The sequence below is a fragment of the Corvus hawaiiensis genome, chromosome 9, assembly GCF_020740725.1.
Source record: "Corvus hawaiiensis isolate bCorHaw1 chromosome 9, bCorHaw1.pri.cur, whole genome shotgun sequence".
Classification (NCBI taxonomy): domain Eukaryota; kingdom Metazoa; phylum Chordata; class Aves; order Passeriformes; family Corvidae; genus Corvus; species Corvus hawaiiensis.
The window spans coordinates 23,410,745-23,430,994 of record NC_063221.1 but is presented as its reverse complement, the minus strand read 5'-3'; the positions used below and the strand labels follow the sequence as shown (position 1 = coordinate 23,430,994).

The 20,250-nt window shown below is 46.2% G+C and overlaps 1 protein-coding gene across 7 annotated transcripts in view; it reads right to left on the bottom strand.

Annotated features, from left to right (window-relative positions):
* Positions 1-20,250, bottom strand: part of RNF220 (ring finger protein 220) — a 220,625-nt gene continuing 200,375 nt past the window's right edge. For all 7 annotated transcript variants that reach the window (XM_048312572.1, XM_048312577.1, XM_048312576.1 and 4 more), the window contains 3 exons: positions 12,450-12,558; positions 11,252-11,326; positions 1-3,024 (listed from right to left, as the gene is read on the bottom strand). In XM_048312572.1, the coding sequence (XP_048168529.1) occupies positions 2,953-3,024; positions 11,252-11,326; positions 12,450-12,558 (256 nt within the window). In that variant the 3' untranslated portion in view covers positions 1-2,952. The remainder of the gene's footprint in view (positions 3,025-11,251; positions 11,327-12,449; positions 12,559-20,250) is intronic.

Sequence of the window (20,250 nt, the reverse complement as noted above, 5' to 3'; positions counted from 1 at the left end):
GAAGATTTATACTTGTTTAATTAATGTCAAATGTAGTTTACAAACGGGAGTGACAAGTACCTCTTTGTATAGTATACACTGACACACAATCATTGACACACCGGAATATCGCTTTGTGCAACTGGGATTCTTTGGGCAAAGATAGGTAACTCCAATATTTCAGGTTTTTTTTTTAAAATCATTTAAACTCATTACAGAAGAGGGGAAGTGGCGGATGCCTGGTACAAACTTGGATGCCTCTCTCCCCAGCATTCCCCCTGCAGCTTCCCCCTTGAAAACAGGGGATGGCTTTACAATTTAAACAAACAAAAAAACCCCAAAAATAAACCCCAAAACAAAGAACCAATGACTAGTTACATATGGTTTTACACTTGGTACACAGAGCACACTGCTGGTCCACAACACCTGCCAGAAAGGTCCTGGGAAGGCGCCAGGCTGTTTCCAAGGAAGGCCTGGGTTGGGGTGTCCTGCCCTCTTGCCCTTCCTGGCTGCCTCTCAAACCCACCTGGCTGCACCCTCTCCATCTCTGAGACCTCAGCACCAGCACACTCCCAGCTCAGCCATGTGCCCTGCAAGTTTTTTTCCCTTTACAAATCCAGCCTGAGCTGTGCGTGCCTGCCCATCCCCTGCCTTGTGCTGCTGGCCGCAGGGTTACCCTGCAGTGACAGCCCCTACCTGCAGTCTCCCCGTGGAGGCAGGACCCTCTGGGGTGCCTCAGCTTCCCCTGGTTCCCAGGAGCTCTGCTGGCACATGTCCCCGAGCAGAGAGGGCTGCAGCTCTCTGGTCTCAGAGGCCACACACCACTATGAGCTTGGAGACAACGGAAACTCCCAATTAGGAATTGTCACCTTTTGATGAGATGTTTATGAAATAACAGCTCCTTCAATTTCATTTGGGCTTTTTCTGGGTGCAGTGGGATCCTTCTGAAATCACTCAGGAGATGCCAAGGCTGCAGCTGTTCTCTGCAAAGAGCTCAGGGTAGGGAAGCAGCAGTGGGACTGTCACATCCCCCATGCATCCTGCATCCCCAGTCCTTCCCTCTCTGGAAATACCCCAGTAGCCCAGCAGCACTGGGGTCCCAACTCCAAAACCCTCATCCACTGTTGTTTCCAGACTGTCTTAAAATGACTCAGCTATGTTGTGCTGCCAGGTGGGATCTGCTTGGAAAGGAGTGGGGCAGATGAGCTTTCCCATCTTCCGGTCTTCTGGCTGCAGTGAGCTGGCACCCCACAACTGCCCAGGGAGCTGTGGCAGGGATACATGGTGTGGGGCTGGGAGAAGTCCCAAGGCCTTGGGAAATGGGTCAGTATCTGTTTTTTGGATCCTGACAATAAAAGAAAGAACAATAAAAATCCAGGCCAGATGGCAGCTTTGGTTAAGGCTGAGGATACGGGAGAGACAGGGATGAGGATGAGACTGCATGGAAGAAGCTGGGGCTGCAGGGGACCTCTAGGTCCAGCTGAGAGTGTCTCTGCTGGACCTCGGGGGTGGCAGTGGGGACGAGACAGGGCTTGTCTTGGCTCTCTGCCCTAGTGCCAAAACCTCTCAGGAAAAATGCAGGCTGCAGGAGAGTGGGAGCTGGGGGAAGCGAGAGCAGGGCAGGGCTGGCTCTGCAGGGCTTGCACGGCTCTGCCAGGCAGCCCCACAAGGGAACTGGCTGAGTCTCTCTGGGCAAAGCCACCAGCAGGACCATCCTGCCCCCTGCCATCCCCACTGTCCTGCCTCAGCACCCTCCTGAGCAGCCCAGGCATCCTCAGCCAGGAAACACTGCCCAGAGGAGGAAATCAAAGCCAGGCCAGGGAGGGGAAGGGGCTATGGCCTGAAGGAGCACAGGGATCAGCCGGAGCCTCGAGCAGGCACTCCCAGCCAGGGGAGAGGGCAGTGCTCTGACAGACCCCCTCCTTCCAGCTCCTCACCATTTGCCCCTTCCCCAGCTGGGAAAGACAAAGGGGGCTGAGCCAGATTCCCCCTGTCCTGCCTGGCCCCCCGGTGAGGAGTTAAAAGCTGTGTCTTTCCGGGGATAACGATTCTATTATAAATAGCCCCATTAGCTACAACTAATGACAAAAATCCACCTCCTCTACTCCCCATAAGTTCTGTAAGTTATGGGCAATGCTACAGCCATTACTAAAAGCTGTTAACTTCATATCTGAATGAGGAAATATACACCACAGAACATTAAACCATTTATATTATATATATGTATATATATACTTTTTTTAAACTAATGACTTTAATGCCAAAACTTTGCTGAACCAAGAAAAATATGGGTTTAATGTTCTCTGCTCATTTTTTTTTATTCTTTAAAAAAAATACAACCCAAAGAAAAGAAAGGGAAACTTATTAGTATGTAATGTTTGAGTCTATCCCATTTATACACAACATTGTAAACATATATAATCTATATTACATGTGCTTCATTTCTGCCTGGGTGTGTTTTTTTTTTTCTTTAAACCTTTTAGTTATCACTAGAACACCACAAAAAACCAAAACAGAACCAAACAAAAAAATCAAACCAAAACAAATAAAAACAAAACAAAAACTGATCAAAGAACACAAGTTACAGGTTATTTAACATCTGTCAAGGGTCCCTTCCCCAGTCTCCTGCGGGCAGAGTGGTCAACAACACAGTCCAAAGGAGAGCTCACAAGCCATCCGCAATGCAAAGCCAGCTCCAGGGAACGGGTGATGGGGAACACTGGTTTTAAAAAAGGGGGCTTCACAACAAAGGATTTGGTTTTGCCCGCTGCAGATGCTGAAGGAGGTCTCAAATTGCGGGACCTGGCAGCCGAGGCTCCCCACTGCTCCTGTGTCCTCGAGTCCATGTCTGGAGTCTCTGGTTTGTTTTTTCTTTTAATTTTAAAACGTCTTTTTTTTGTTGTGGTCGTTCTTCTCCCCCTGGGTGTGATGAGCTGAGCCGAGTCGCTGGGTCCCGCCCTCCTGCTGGGTCCTTCATAAGTAGATGCGCCGAAGGTCTCCAGGAGACGTGATGGTGTTACACTGAGGACAGAGCTTCTTGGCACCCTGCAACCAGCAGATGAGATGCACAGCGTGAGAGCGTGAAGGACATCCCTGCCCTTGGCCTGGGATCGCAGGAGCAGCAAGGCCCTCCAGGCAGGGCCATGGCCTCCAACAGTGAGCACAAGATGTGTGAAGGGGAATCCCAGTGCCTTCCTTGCCTGCCCTGCAAGCCCCTTGTCCTGTTCCAGTCCCTGGTATGAGGCAGCTGGACAAGCAGGAGCTCTGCAGGGGGCTGAAACCCAGAGCCAAGGTGTGTAACCCAACTCAGCACTGCTGTCACCACTGGTTGCCAGGGAGATCTGCTCCTTTTTGTTTCCCTTGCTCACCTGCATCCCTCAATGAGCACTTCAGGTCACTGAACATGCAGAAAATCAACCCAGCAGGAACAAGTGAAGTTTTCAGCAGGGATGACTGAGCTGGTTCACGGGGAGCTTGGACCATCCCTTTCAGGGCCGTGCAATGGGGCACTGCCTCGCCCATCCCGCAAAAGCCTATGAGCTGCTGGCAAGAAGGAACCCCCTGTCCTATCCCCCCCAGCTCACACTGATGCTGCAGAGGTGAGTCTGTTCTGCCAAGGTGAGCTGAAAACAGCCAATTGATGTGAGCTGGGGTGGGGTAATGGGTGGCCGACAGGAACAGTACATGAAATAAAACAAGGGCTGATGTGCCATCTATCACTGAGCCTGACAAGCAAGAAGGTGTTAATAAGCTTCAGAATCGGGGTCAACCTAAGCTGGTCATCATTAGATTGGCAGATGTGACAGACACTTGATGGGAAAAACGACAGAAAGATGGCTCTGCTGTGAGGCAGCGTCCCATCTACAGCACCAGCAGTGTGGGAAATTGGGATGGCCTGGCTTTTCATACCCACCACAGCCTTAACATGACCTCCTGATGCTCAGAACTGAGCACAGGCTCTGCCAGAGCACCCCAAGTTTTGTTCACTGCTGTCAGACAGGCCCTTCCTGCAGCACTTGGTGTGACAAGTGAGCTGCCAGGAATGCAACCCCTTGTGAGAGCCTGCAGGCTTGCATGGGGCTTTCTGGCACAGCTGAGGCTGTTCGGTTCAGTGGTGCTGCTGCTCTCCCTGAGCAGGGCTTGCTGCAGTACCTGCAGCACTGAGAGCAGCAGCAGGGCAGGACCATGACCTGCCACACTTGGACTGCTACCTGCACTTGGGTACATCCCTAGCAGAGCAGCTGGCACTGCTGCTTACCAAAGGCAAGCATCCTTAGAACAGGTCCTCTCTGTTCTGTGACCACACCTGCAAAGACAGGACAGAAGCCTTCTCCCCTTGAAGCTACCTGGACTAAGGAGAATCTGGAGGAGACAGCCCCAGGGTACAGAAAATTTACATGTCATGTTGGTTCTGTAGTACTGAGTCCTACTGCAGTTTGGAACCAGCTCCCTCCCTGCTCCCACTGCACATAAGTCCTGGCAGACGTGGACTCGCACACCATTCCCTGAGCTTTGGACTTCTGAACAACCAGGTCCCATTTGACAGCCCTCGCTGCCAGTGGCTCAGCTGTTGATGGAACACACGTGGGGACCACGGGCACCTGCACCTGATCTAAACCAGCCACACACAAAGTCCTGTTGAGCTAGAGTTGAATGAAATGTAAAAGACACCCAAAACACCCTGGGCATCACTCTCAGGGTGAGTGACAAGCTGGCAGTCTGAAGGACAGACCACTGGTGGTCTGGATGGCACACCTAACACCGGTGCTGATGCCTGCAGGCATATCCTTCTAGTTATTTTGGGACAACTACTGATTTTCAGCCTTCCAGGGCAGGGACCATCCCACTGTGCCTGTGCAATGCATCATGCAGCCCTCTGCAGTGGTCTTCACTGAGTGTGGACTTGGCATGCTGGATTCTGGGAGGAGCAAGTGCAAACTGTAACTCAAAGGAAAGGCTTAAAATGCTGATGAAATGGAAACTTGACTGCACTGGACTTTGGCAGAGCCTGTTTATTTAACATGTCTTTTTGCTTATACTCAACATCACAGCTTTGGATCTCTAGAATTAGAAATGGCAAGCTCTACTCTGCACGTCCCAGTAAAAATGGGGACATGCAGAGTAATGGTGGAAACATGAAAGAGAAAAATCTAAACATCTGCCCTGTCTGCCACTGTGGTGACACAGCAGCACTACCAAGGAGGGGCTCACTAATCTGGATGCAAATGCCACAAAATATCCTGTTTCAGTTGAGTCTCTGCTCCGTTTCATGCAGTTCCCTTGTCCTTGGAGGCACCTGTTGCATCTAGTTGCCCTCTTGGCATCATCTCTGTAGCTGGAAGGAGTCCCAAATGAAGTGGCAGGGAGGTGCTGAGAAATTAACTCACAGCATGTTGTCTGAGGGACAGCAGTTAGCAGCTGCCTGTTCAAGCTTTCCTGTGTGCCCTGACAAGCAGAAGTGTGCATGGGGACTTCAAGCATTCCAGATGTGACTAGTGCCCACATCTGTGTCCAAGCTCTCCTTCCTAAGACAGGCTTACAGGCAAGAGGCAGCAAAGCATCCAACCAAAGGCTGCAGGTGCTCATTATAAGCACCAGCCTTCCACATTCAGCCCACAGGGATGGCAGAACCAGCCTGATGAAACCAACTGCATCCTTGCTGCTCTCTTGGCATGGCAAAGCAAGGTCAAGTATGCAATTCCCTCACACTACAGGGAAAGGGAAGATGCCTGGATTTATCTTGCCAGACACCTTGGGATCTTGTCCCAGAGATCTGTTTTCTGCACCGCAGGCTGATGGCTTTAGGGGGATCCACTCTCCCACCTAAGGCTGAGAGCTGCACATACATAGCCAGGGACAAATTTTCAAACATGTCACAAAGCAGAACACAACCACATGGAGCTTGACCTATTTTCTGCAAAAGCTACATGATCACAGACTGATTTGGGGAAGTGGTGGATGCTGCTTCACCTGCATGTGGGAAGTGCAGCTCATCCTTGAGCTCTGAAGCCTGGGTACACTGAAGGGAACAACTGCATCCTGGAAACCTTCAGCAGCCTGGCCTGAATGCTGTGCAGGCTGCATGTGGCACGCTGGACCCAGGGCTCTGGGTCTCTCTAACACTTTGGACACTTGGGGATGAATTTTTCTTTTATTTCATACGAAACTGTCCTCCTCTGCACACGTAAGTATGTGTGGTAAATTCAGAACTAAGTCCTGATTTTTTACTTCTTAGATTGAAGTTGCTCAGAACCTTGTTCCTTACTTTTTGGTGTAGGTGTACAACATTTATCTGCACCAGTGATTAAGCTCTCCTCTCTTGTGGAGAGGCACATAAGCTTGTACACACACACATGCTGGCACAGGCACAATGAAAAAGCGTTTGCTCCCCCACTGCTCACCTGCCAGCTGGGGTTACTAAACTTTTCCCTTGAAATAAAAATGCTGTGGAATAATAAGTCCCACCTGTCAGCCATTTATTTTTCTTTTTTTTCCAGGTCCTTCTGCTCCTTTCATCATAGCTACATGGAAAAGCCTTGATGTGTTATAGCTGTGTGTGCTGGAGTAAAGGCCACCTCAGCTTTTCCATTATAAACCCCAGTTTTGAGGGGTTTATAAAACTCTGCTGCAAGAAGTTTGCTCCAGGGCTGTTACAAAGCAAAGAAATGGGGCTGGAACCAGGATGGAGTTTATTTTTTCTCCTCCTTTCTTAATTAAAATTTGGCAAGTGATTGATCCACAATACAGGCTAATCACTTGGGGTAGTAGTTTGAAAAATGCATTAACGAGAGCTGAGATGTTGAAAAGTCGTTAGGGCTTACATGGTGCCAGGAAGGATTGGAGTAGTTTGTCTTAAAGTTGCCTCTTAAAAAAAATGGTGTGACGTCTGCTATAAATTGGCTAAAGCAAGGAAACTCACAAGGAAGGATTTAGGCACTTCCTGCTGTCCTGTGGGTCTAAAAATGGGCAATTTCCAAGCAGAATATGTTACCACGCACAGAGAATAAAGAGACACACAAACAGAGCAGGCAAAGGAAGTAAAATCAAAGTAGAGAGATGACAGGAGGGACCCAAACCAAGAGCCAGCTTCTTGCCAGGAAAGGAGTTGAATGTCAAGATCCAATTCTCAACCAAGGCGTCAGCCTGCTCTCCCACCCATGCCTCCACACCAAGCGTGGAGCTGCTTCTCGGCAGATGCTAATTCCCAGAGAAACAGTTGTCCTCCACTGCCATTGTGGGGTACCCTCCAGCTGTTAGGTAATGGGTTTAAACCACCAGGAGAACAACTTGCTTCATGGAGACTCCTCAAAGGGTGGAGCTCATCTCCACAGGCTGCCGGAGGCCAGAATTGAAAATTGCTAATTAATTACCAGAGAACCTCATGGCAGATGAGATCATAAAGGCTCAAGCGCAGCATCCTCCATGCAGCTGCTGACTCAGGAGGTCCCTGTATGTTGCTGAAGCTCTGAGAAATCACACTGAAGGGCTGCTCTGTATCTGTGCTGTTTTGTGCAGAACTACTCCAGCTCACATGGGATACATGGTACTAGAGCCTAGAAAATGTGGCAGGGCTAAGAATGTAGTAATTACCAAAGATATAAATGTGTCAACTGCAGAGCACACATATATATCGATGGATCCCCTGGAAGCATTTGGTGATGAAGAAGGCTTTTTAGAAGTGATTTTCTCCTGCTCTTGTAGTTGTCATTTTCAAATAAACCCAAGACGGGCAAGCACAAGCCTGGAGTCAGCAAACTCACATAGGAAATGCTGGATCTGGCTTGTATAGGTGATGGGGGAAACTTGGTAAACTGCATTTGCTCAGATAAACCTGTCCTCTTTCAGCCTTTGCACCCACCAACAGCTCCACCACTGGCAAAAACCAGCCTGACTTAGCTTCTAACTCTATTTACTTCATAAAGAAGGATACCAAGGATTGGGAAATCACAGAACTACAGCTCAGAGGGATGTCAAGAACTTGCCACCCATTCCCTGGGCAAGATCACCTCAACCTGAATTACTGATGACAGACACACATCAAGTCTGTTCTCACAAATCTCCAAGGATGGAGGCTCCAAACCTCCCCAGGAAATCACTAGAGTAGATGGCCAATCTCTTCTGTTAGAGGACTCTCCTCAGGAGAAGGAAAACACAATCTCACCCACTATTACCTGTAGGGTCCGTCTCAGTTAATGGGGAAGGATGGAGAAGGGGCAGACTCTTACAGAGGGAGACTCGGGCTGACTCAGGCTGCAGTCGAACAACCAGCTGAGGATGGACACCCACCATGAGGACCACTGACATTCAGGGAAAGGAACTCCACGTGCTGCTGCCCAGGCTAAACCTCGCTCCTGCAACACCATTTCCTCTCCTATCTTTGAAGAACCTCCACATGTTTTCAGGGTTTCCAAAAGGGATCATAGGTAAATCACTCCATTATCTTGGTTCTCTTAAGGCATCTCCAAGGTCCCTTTCTGCAACCCCAGCCTTTGCTTCACATTAATCTGACAAAGCAACAGCAGACAGAGATGGAGTCTCTTCTATGGTCAATGTTTCAACCCCAGAACTTACAGCCAGTTGACGTGCTGAGCTCCAGTATAATGGTACCTAAGCTAAAGAGCCCAGCAATCATTTGTAGAGTTAGTGATTAAAAGTCTCTCCCTTGCCCTTACCAATAGAACAGTTATAATTTGGAATTGAACATCCAGAGCCAAAAGTCTAAAAATTTTATTTTCATAAAGTCTAAGCATTTAAAGACTCAATCCTCATCAGTGCCCTAAACACCACTAAAGTGAGATGCTCAGATCATTGTAGTATCGTATCCTAGAAAATGTTTAAACCATAGGTCCATAGACACTTGTGAGCATCAAATTTCACCCTGTCTTCAATACCCTGCAGAGGTTCAGAAGTGCTCCCAGGCACTGTGAGCCTTCAGTTCCAGGGCCTTGTTCAGTACATGATCCTTGCTCTCTCAGACACACTCACACTAATTTAATATGAGATCTTGGCCAGGCATGTGAACCACAGGCACACAGGAGAAAGGGGACTTTTCACCAACATGGATGGCAGATCTCCAGACTGTTCAAAAGGGGCCGGAAGCCTGACACAACATGCCTGCTCCAACTCCTATTAACTCCAACAAATTGTTTATTGCACAACAGAAGAAAAATGCTGCCCCTCTCCCCCAGCCAAATCTTTCCATGTGTGCTGCATGCGCAGGCTCTCTCCTCCCAACCCCACTGGGGAGCCAGCTTTATACCCAGGGAAAGGTAACAGCAGCGATTATTACACACACTATCCCACAGCTCCTCGCTTGTTAAAAAAAACAAGAGTCTCTTTTGTGCCCGAAATAAAAGGAGATACCTTAATTAGAACAATGCAGGTTGGTAAGCATTAAACACTGAGCCCAGCTGCTGTATGCCATTAAATTCATAAAAAAGGAGGGGGGAAGGAGGGCAGTCTTAACGAGATTACACACATTGACTTTGATCAAGACACAAAAGCACCAAGGCGTTCCAGGGTTTTTATTGCTGTCTTCAGGCTACATTTTAATGGTTACATTAGAAACATGCGAACACAGGCTGGGAAATTTTTTTTGAGATGGGAGAGGGAGTGCAAGCATGCCTTGTGAAAAGGCCTGGTTTAATAAATTTGGGGCTGCAGGGAGAGACTAGGACTGGGGAACACATGAGTAGCCACTTATTAATTGCTTCCCCTATGCAAGTGCCAAGTCCTAACATGATGTCTTGCTGGCCTATTCCCATCCTGCCTGCCTGGTCAGCAGAAGAGCCATGTGCAGATCACACACAGCCAGCTTCCTCGCCACCTTTCTCACGGAATTCTAGGGGGAGATGGCTTCCCCTCTGCAAGGGAAATGTTAATCCCTGAGCCCCTGGAGTGAGTTTCCCCGTTCTCATGAGCAGCTGTGATTGGTGAACATGACAAAAAGGGACCTGACTGAAGTTGAACTAAGTTGTTGCTGAGCCTAAGAACAGCCTGAAATTGGTGCCATGGAATTAGAAGATGACTTGAGGCTGGTGGGAAGAGGAGAAGACAAAGACTTCGGAGTAAAGAAAATGAAGAGGAAATTAAGTGTTTTATCCTGTGCTTGTAGCACTGCTGAAAGACAAGATCACTCTTCACTTAGCAAAGGTGGCAGAGCACATACTCATCCAGACACCTCACAGCTACGTACCCACATATGCGTCTTTTATAACATGCTGCTAAAATGTTTACAAAAGCTTGTATAATGTAAATAGTGATGGGGTGTAGCTGAAGAGCTATAAAATACAGCCCAAGGGATAGCCAAGTTATTGAGTTGCTATTAGTACTCGAGCCCACAGGCACTTCACCATCCTGGTAACTTTTCTTGGACAAGACTTTTAAAAGGCAGGATTTAAAGGAGCATGATCAACTTAATCGTAATTCCAAGCACACAATGTGTTTTATAAAGTAGAGTAATGCCTTCCAGGAACACGTTTTTAGGAGTGGCATTCCCTTACATTTTTTGCAACCCAACACTGTATCATCTTGCTAACAGGAGAACTAGAAAGCACAGTTGACTATTTTCCACTCCCCAGCCTGAACAAAATGAAAGCTTGAAAATCAGCTGCAGAGGGGACATTAAAGGTTGATTACAAAGCCCACATTTTTAACACAGGAAAACACTTTATTTAATAACACCTTAAATTTTAACCTGATGTCCTTTAATAAATGTATAGATTAGTACTCCACTGGGTCACCCACTCAATGTTCAAGGTAGTCCCCAATCTTCTAAACAGAATGGCTTGAAAACCACACAGTGCTATTACAAATAACCTAAAAAACATAGATTCACATTATAAAAGCTCCCTTCCATATCCTCTCCCCTGAAGATGATTCCCTTTCCTCCAAGGGAATATCACGTTTCTCAGAAGCTACCCATTCCATGAAATCTCCCTGGATTTGCTCACAGCTTTACCTCTCTGCATGGACGCCCCACAGGAAATCACTGAAAGGCAAGGTAGTCCCTGACACAGAGCTCTTCCCTCAGCAGAGCAAGAAAAAGCAAGGGGCAGGACAGAACTTGGATCACAACGACTCAAACAAAACTCTCTCATGTCAAAGCTTGAGTGGGGTGTTAAACAGCCAGGCTTGGGAAATCTGGAAGCACAGCACTCAGATTGTTTAAAATAAAGCAAAAAGCACCTTTCCCTATAGCAATCTAGAAGAAAGTATCTGAGAAGAAAGGAAAAAGGCTGTAAGTCAACAAGAAAGTAGTCAAGAGCCTCACCAGAGTCCGCAGCCAGCATTCTTCACAGTGCACATGCCAGCACTGAATAGAAGTCAGGGGCATTGTGTAGGAGTCCTGAGGAAAAGAAGCAAATAGGTTACTTCCATAGCAGGGATCTAGTGATTCTTCACTCCCAACCCCATCACAATGCCTTTTTATGTGGGTAACACTGTCTTGTATTTTGTTAAAAAAGTTGGCTAAAAGAACCAACTTGTGTATCATGTAAGTTGTATTTTCATAATGTTTGTATAGAAGTGGCAGAAAGTCTCCTGCAGTTCCTTTTCTTGACTTCCCAGAACTCCTGTTGGAAGCCCATAATCCACTCAAAGTGGTGACCTGGCTCAACACAGTTATTGCAAAAGCATCTCAAGTTGCTCTGGCCACCTGCCATTATTCTCATCAGAAAGGTCACCAGATCATACAAAAACCAGTGACAGGGTAAGATCAACCCTTATCACAACTCAGCTCTGCAGGAACAGCTTAACTACATCCCAAGAATGCTGCTGCTATTTCAGCTGACGTGCCTTCTCGAGTATCTTCTATCATTGTTGACAAACCTCTGGAAATCAGCAGCAAGCTGTCATCTTTTCTGTGGGATGGGTGCAAGGACTGCACTCCCACACCTCCAAGTTGTGAGCCTGGCTGGGAGAGAAAAGCCCATGCATCAAGCTGAAGTTGCAGAGGGAGCTCTCCACCAAGCAGAATGTTCTGCTTTCAGAACACAAACCCAACAGGAGATGCAGAGCCCTGCAGGCTTGGACCATCAGAGGGAGCTGCTGCCCTTCCTGAGGAAGGCCACAGCATCACCAGAGAGCATGCAGGACACCGGCAACTTTTAAATGCTCAGGCAGCATTCCTGTTCCCAAATCAGTGAAGGTGAGTCTCTGATCACAGATTCTGCTCTCTCCTGCATATGTAAATCTGCACATGCAGGAAAAGGCTGCTGGTATCTGGGAGTTTTCTACAGGAAGGCAGAAAGTCTTCTGAAGTTGGGCCTTTCTTGCCCCTGATATAGAGGGACAGCTACAAATACCAGTGGAAACAATGTAATTCATTGCACTTGTTAAGACCTTAATTCAGAAGGCTAATTGGTGATGAGTTCCCCCACTCTGCCTGAAAAAGGAGAAAAGCTTCTCTCCTCCTCGGCAAAGATACCAAGACATTTCTGATTCATTACCACAAGTGGAGTGCTACTCACCATGCAAATGAGACATTTATAGCGGTCCCCACGGGAAAGCTGCCTTTCTAACTCACGGACACGAGCCTTTAACGCTTCAAATGTTGTCACTGCAGAGTCTTCTGTAATTCTGCAAAAGATGATGGGAGAGTGAACATCACTGAGCACACAAGACTGTTAAGAGTTTGGGGGGAAAAGAATCCCTCAAAAGGTACTGCACAGGAAACAGCATTGTATTTCAAACTAATACATCCAACTTGGGTTAAAACCCAGTGCGAATTCTTTCAAGTGTCTTTCTAAACACTTCCAAACACATCACAAAAGAACACAACCAGTGCTGGGGTTGACAGCTTCATACAAAGCAAGACGGACATTTAAAGAACAGATATTTTGTTGGGGTTGTTTGTTTGTTTTGTGCCTTTTTTCTTGTCTCCCTTAAGAGATTACTTAGGACCACATGCTTGAGACGAAGTTCTATAGTTGCTTTAAAGCTGCTGAGATAACCTTCTGTGGGCAATAGGAGTTGTTCTTCCCTTTAGAGAATGGAGGCCTTTGCTGGCTATCAGCCTTGTGAAATGCAAAATCAGCTCATTACACAGGATCAACACAATGGCTTATATTAACCAAAGTCCCAGCTTTTTGATTCTAATACTAAAAAAACAGAGAAACCAAAAGCACTGGACACAGTGCCAACAGGGTGGCTATAAAGGCAGCTTTACAATCTCAGTTTTCCCATTTCCTAGGGTCATTTTTGATGGGCAGCATTATCTCTTTTGTCACAGAAGCACTGCGCTGAGGCCAGGCAAGTGTATTTTCATGGTTCTGCAAGGCTGGTGAAAAGAGCAACTTGCCAACCTAAAAGCAAGGGCAGACAGCAATGCTTAGCAAATGAAATGCAGGGAGCATTACAGACAAGGATGTGTCACTCCAGCATGCTGCAAAATCCAATTTCTACGCAGTGCACGCCTAGGGAGGGGCCCACAAGTATTCCCCAGAAAAGGTTTAGAGCATTCACATAAAGGCTCTCACTCTCTCGAATAAAAACAAAACAAACCAACAATTTTCATGTATGCCAGTAACTTTCTGGCATCTCCAAGCAGACTCCAGCTCAGAAGAACCTCTTGAAGAGCATTTCAACACCAGAAGGTGCATCATCAATCACAAGATAACCCACAGTGGCACCTATGTCTTCTACCTTTTTAGAGGATGATTCATCAACAGGTGGCTAAAACACAGGTCTAGTGGAATTACTACAGCCAGTACAGTGAGCTGCAATCTCAGCACTCTCGCTGCAGGCAGGCACTCACTCCTTTGTTCATTAGTCACTTGTTGCTGGCACGCAGGGAGGGACTTGGGCTATCTCCCACAAGCTGATTCTACTGGCTTTTCCCAAGGCTTTCGTAACAGAACTAGTCAAAGAGATCTTGGGTGATTTTTCTGATATGACACTTCAGAAGAAAGTGAAGCTGCTGGAATGCATATGGTTAACTACCAGTGTTACAAAGCTCCTTCAACTTCACTCCTGCCTTTGTACAGATGAGACACGTTCTGCATGAGCTAACTGAGATCTTCATCAGAAGGAGATTCATTGCAAGTGACAACTGCTAGGAAATGGTAACAATTTTAAAACTGAAAAAAAAAGGCAAAGAAATACAAATGTCCCATGATAGCCTAGTGGGTGAGGACTGTCTGGGGACAGGGACACTGTGGATTCAAGTCTTGGAATCAATAAACATTCTTGGGAGCAAGATGAAAGAGTTTCAGTAGGAGACAGTCCTCCCTGCTGTGAAAACACCCACTTGCTCCTGCTCTTTGGTATAAATTATTACTATATCCCAGCTTGAGTTCTCACCCGCAAGGAAGAGTTGCTAGCATTTTCAAAGAAAGTCTAGAAAGGTGTTAGTTTTGTCCAAGGAAGAAACAGATTTATTTATTTATAGCTTGAAGATTATTGTTGGCTGAGAAAAGTGTTTCTCTTCCAGTCTGGCCCATCACTGAACTGATGCTGGGTGAAGGCTGCAGTTGAATTTGACTTCACGGAATCCATTTCTCTTTCCTGCACGCGCAAGGGCACTGGAGGTGTAAAGACAAGAGTGAATGTGATGACTCCTGCCCAAAGCAGGTGGCAACCAGAACCTCAACCCTCGCTAAATTCTCCTTTTACCATCTGTGGAGCTATCCATTCTCCTCAGACAGGTGGGCAACTCAGCAAGGAAAGGGAAAAGCTGATTCCTTAAGCAGATACAAGCAAATGCCCATTCACCCCCAGTCCCAGCCCAGTAACAGACAAAACTTGAAAAGGAAAAATTTGCCACTGCAACAACTAGAGAAGATAGAAAATGGCATGTTTATAGAAATCTAAACAGCTGACCCCACTGGCCAATTTCGGAAAGACTCTGAGATAATCGCACCTGTCCAGTAATAAACGAATGAATCAGAAAAGGAGGCTGAATAGAGGTATAAGCAATAATGCTCAGAGGCTGCCTGATACAATGGCCAATCAATAGGAGGGCTGTAGATCAGGGTGCTAGTTAGCTGGAAAATTACCACACCGCTGCGTGCGTCATGCTGTAGGGATCCTGGACAATCAATGTGGGAGGTATTGATTTAGTTATTATCACTTCATACGCTCCAGACATTGTTAAATATACATTTATTAACAAGACTGGGGTGCATTGGTAAGAGAGGGAGCTTTAGCCACTGCAATATCTCCCAGCACTGATCAAAGCTCAGCTATGACAGAATTTAAACTCCATGTTCTCCAGGCCAAGCAAGCTCACAGGACAAATCCTGACGCACAGCACAGTGCTGAAGACACAGCTCCTACGTCACATGAGAGATAGGAGTTTTGGCTGTAAGTGAGTATTTTGCACTTGAGACTTCAGGAAAACCTCTTGGAGCAGCAGCAACAAGGGACGTGGCAGCCAAGGGTCAACCCAAAGTGAGCGATAATTGCATGGTTGCTTCCGAAAAGCTGGAGGAAATGAGGTCAAGGGAAATAGGGAGAACATTAGTAAATAAAGGAAACTGAAACTACCTCCAGGGATGGAATAAAGACGAGAGTCACTTCCCATGTGTCTGGCTCCCGTGGTGGCCAGCACACTCGGTTCACATGCCATTCCATTTAGTGTCATTTTACTGTCAACCTGCTGCTTGTATCCTAAAGATAAGCATCGCTTAGGAGCAACTCTTCCTGCAGCAGCAATCTTGGGAACTCCCTCAGGATTCCCTCTTGTGTGTGCACCTTGTGTGCGCCTGCCTGGACACAGCTGGGAGCAGCCTTGGGCAGAATTTTTACAGGGTAACGCCAGGGTGGAGTGAGGGTCAGAAAGCCAAGTGCCATGAACGGGGGAAGGCTGTGTACAAGTTACCCTGCCAAGTGAGGCAGAGGGAATCACAGAGAAGGAATTGGCTCTCTGCTTTACCTTGACCGCATACTGGATGGAGGAGGACTCTTAACAATTTTGCGCCTCAGCGCTCTGATTTGACGTGTTTGGATAACGTCATTTATCAGCCTCCAGAGAGACCTGCTGAGCACAACTGCTGCCAAGAGCAATACCTTGAGCCCCAGTGCTGGTGCTGCTCCAGCAGGTGTGAGAGGCCTCACTGATACCTGAATTGTCCTTCCTGGCTGAGGATGTATCAAGAGGGGATCTCCCTCCTGGAGCAGAGACTCGCTGTGGTACCACCACAAATGGGAGCCTGAACGAGAATGTTTATACAAGAGCAAAAACAGGAAGGGAGGGGTCTTCGTGGAAGAAGCTGGGTCCTGTACTTCTCCCTGGACTTTGTGGTTAAGTTTTCCACACCTTGGCAGTCACAGCTGAGGATTCTGGGTATCAAGATGCAAGTCTGTGAGACTGGGCAGACAGCATATGATGATTTTCAGTCTTTGTGCCCAATGTGTATTTTTCTACTATTCATAGCATTTTCCCCCTGAGCACTGAAAATAAGAACACTTTCTCTGAGAAAATCCTTGCTTTATTCAGGTAAAAGGCCATAAGAAGTGCACAGAAATACTATGGAAGAGGAAAAAGGACCTATCTGTAGCTTTGAGCTGTTAGGCAGCAATCACCTCCTGGGAAATCTCCCCTGGGAAATGGCTGCCCCCCTCTTTGCTAAAAAACTTTAACCCAAACACTGGTTATTTGTTAAACATTAGCATGCATGTGATCTTTGTTTCTCCAAATTAAATCGAGCAATTCCTACCCGCTGTCCCAGTGGGCAATCACAAGCAATTCCGTTAATTAAATTATCTCTGATTCTGCAGCTCTGGAATCTCTCAATTGACTATGTCTGTGCTTTATCATCAACAAAATACTGGACCAAAAAGGAAACAAAAAAATGCTGATGTCAGAGTGATTGGCTTCAGTTAACCCTTCCCAGCTGGATATTAAGGGCTGCTCAAGAAACTGTTGTACTGGAACAAGCCCAAGAGCGAGAGCCTTGCAGCACAGATACCAGTAGCAGCTGTTCACTTGTGTTTCCTTTCCACTGTACAGAAAAACACAAACACCACACTGTCCCTGCATCCAGCATCGTGCCTGTTTGAGTGCCACAGAAAAACGCAAACTGTTAGCTGCTGAAGAAGCCGGAAAACACCTCAAAGAAGCCCCTGCAAATACCCCATCCTTATCTTATCCAGATCTCATTTGATGTATCCTGCTGTTGAGGAGTCTCCATAAAACATTCCCCTTTGGTTTATTTCAACTGGATATAAATTTTCCTTTCTTCATAAATGGCCACACTGTACACAGCATTCCATAAATTTTTACAATTCCACTGTTTGTGTGTACCTTGTAAAAAACGCTTAGCACTGATTAAATGCACCACCAATAAAATTTCATGGGCTACTTTTGACACTTGATATCCTGACCTTCTCTCTTCCTCATACATTTATTTTTGCTTTCTTATGCCTGTAAACACAGACTGGCAGAGAGGAAAATGTACAGTACCACTGACAAACCTGAACGTGATGTATTTATTTTTAAACAAAGCCTTTATCCTCCCTTGTCCAAAGTGGAGAACCCTGCAGAACATACATGCCACCTCCCTGCACCAAGGGCAGAGGTCATGTCACTAGCAGCTTACATATCATAAATATTAGAAACAGACTGGTCGATGCTTTGAAGGCAGAGTCAAACCAAAGCAAGGTTCCAGGAGCAGAGAAATTGCCCCTGGCCATATCCAACCACGGCTGTAGATGACAATTATCATAACCACCACTACGCTGCAGGAGAGAAAGCCTGGTGCAGTCCTCACTTTGTGGGGCACAAATCTTCAAGACTTGATAAAATGACCCCAACATCAGTGCACAATCATGTAATTGCAAGCCTTCTCTCACAGCCAATTTACATTTGGGTGAGAGGGCAACTCTTTCAGAGAGGAGTCCCTGTTTTATTAGCCTCTAACATGCTGTGCACAGCTCTGTGACACCCAGGAGCACTGCAGAATGGCAGAGCACAGTGATGCTGTCTCAGCTCTCACTCATACACTGTCTTCAACACAACTCCCTCACTATCTGAGCTTCAAATACTAACTGTAAACACCCCTATGTTTTTTGGGATAAGAATTGCTTTCGTTTTCAACCTGATGAAAGAATCTGTCCCCACTTTCAATTTAGCAAGCATCACCTGCAACAAGTACAAGAGCTAAAGATACGGGGAGTTTATTTTGGCAGATGTGGGTGAGCAGTACTGAAGTCAGTGGGACATCCACAGACTCAAAGGCCTTTTACACTTACTGGAGTGCAAGAACATAACATAAAGCTGAAAAAGCCCCTTTGCTACTAACAAGCAAAACACTTAAACTGACGTGTAAGTTTTTCAAAAGAAAAGTGACAGGTGGCTTTAAAAGAAAAGAGATACAGCTCAGGCATTTTCAGTATCTTACATCTCTGAAAGAAGCCCGATGTCAGGCACTGGTGGCAGATTGACTGTGAATCACCCCACAACATGTGGGCTACCGGACTGGCACAATGTACTGAGATTTTATTTCACTAGATGAGCTGGTTATAGCAGAAGGGGTTTCTGCAGCATCCCTTGCTGTAGAAAACTGCCCAGCAAAGCTGTTTACGGAAGAGCCATGTCAAATCACACCAAGTGAAGTTTAGACCCTCTAAAGGGTCTGCAAGACTGCCAATGCTAAAAGTAAATCTCCTGGCAAGACATCAGTGTTTTAGGAGTTGGCTACCCCTTTATTTAGCTAAAAATCTCATTTATTTGGTTTATTTGTTTTTAGACTAACCTCCTTTAAAGAGGCTGACTTATAATCCTGTAAAACATTGTCACATGTATTGAGGAAATTGGCAAGGATGCTAATTTATTGTCCTCTAGGAAAAAAAAAGCCCTCTTTCCTTGATTAATGTATGTTTTTGTATTGTAAGATATTAAAGAATGTTGCTTCACCTGTAATTATAGAGAATAGTTTACTTTGGCAAAGCGCCCCGGCTTCTGGTTGCCAAGTTATGAATAATGCAATGTTCCCCATTCTAATTTCCGTGTTCTAAGTTGTGAATTTGGAGCGGGGTGCATGCAAGGGCACACACACACGACTGCGAGGCACTCCCAGTCACGAGCGCCTCTATTTTATACTTGCTCGCACAACTTGTTAATACTGGCATCTGCTTGCCAAATTCAGAGTTTGCTTCTGACTAATTTCATCTTGATGCAAACCAAAAATGTTGTCTCTTTTTTTCCCCCACAGAAGAATTATTTCTCTTACACTTTCATGCACCGTCGCAATACCACTGAGGAGAGCTTACCACTGCAAGAAGGCATTTTAAGCTGCATTTAGTAGGGACTTGGGTAAAGATTCCCTGAAGAATTTAATGACAGAAGAATTAATTTTGCTTTCATCTCTCCCCCGCCTCCGTAACACAGAACCCAACAATGTCTTTACAGAAGCAGGAAGTAAATTCAGGCACTGGCTCTTTCTCTTCTGTTTTTTTGGCCCGTGTTTTGCTGGGACACATGTGCCCAGCCCCAATCAAAACAGAGACAGATGGCACCGCTGATCATTCAGAATAGAAGGAGCCTCGGAGTCAGCATGTTTAGATGCATTTGTAGGGCTACGCAGTATCCACTGGCCACTGGGACTGATTTAAAAAGGCGGCGAGTGAAAGTCTGAGCTTGCGCCAAAATTTTAAATGTGCCATTTGAGCAATTATGATTCGACATGAAAGCTGGGAGAAAGAATGCATGGGTCATTCTGATTAGATTTAGAGACTATGTTCGCTGTTCCAAAGAGAAAATAAATGCAATCCCATTGCTTTACTGGAGCAGCTTTGGCGATAAAGGAAAAAGCCGTGCTCTGGAAAAGTGGCTTGCTGCAGCAAGGTTTTGTTGAGGCAGCACAGGCTGAATCAGAAAATGATTCTCTAAACAGTGTTTCTAAAGAGAAATAATTACTCATCTAATGTGTTAATATCTCAATTCATTTTGCAAATGTATCCTTCATCCTGCTGACCCTAATTGTACTTCTAACAGATCTGTGAAGGTGCATTGTGGTCTCTACCTTAATACAAGCCAGAGCCTCAAAAGGCAGGAAGTGGAAATGGAAAATGCAAGTCCTCTCCTTGCTGAGGTACACAGGCTAAAGGTTCCAGCCTACTGAAACTTGCCTCCATCCACAAGTAAACATGTTTGCATTATGACCAAGCTCCATGTATAGCTAGGCAGGTCTATTTTTCTACTGGAAGACTTACAGCAGCTGTAACTTGTCATTTTACTGTGGCCTGGAGCTGGTCTGGGATTATTGGTAGCTTTGGTTGGATGATCAGGGCACAAAATTATAAAATATCCATGAAGTGAAAGAGGAATAG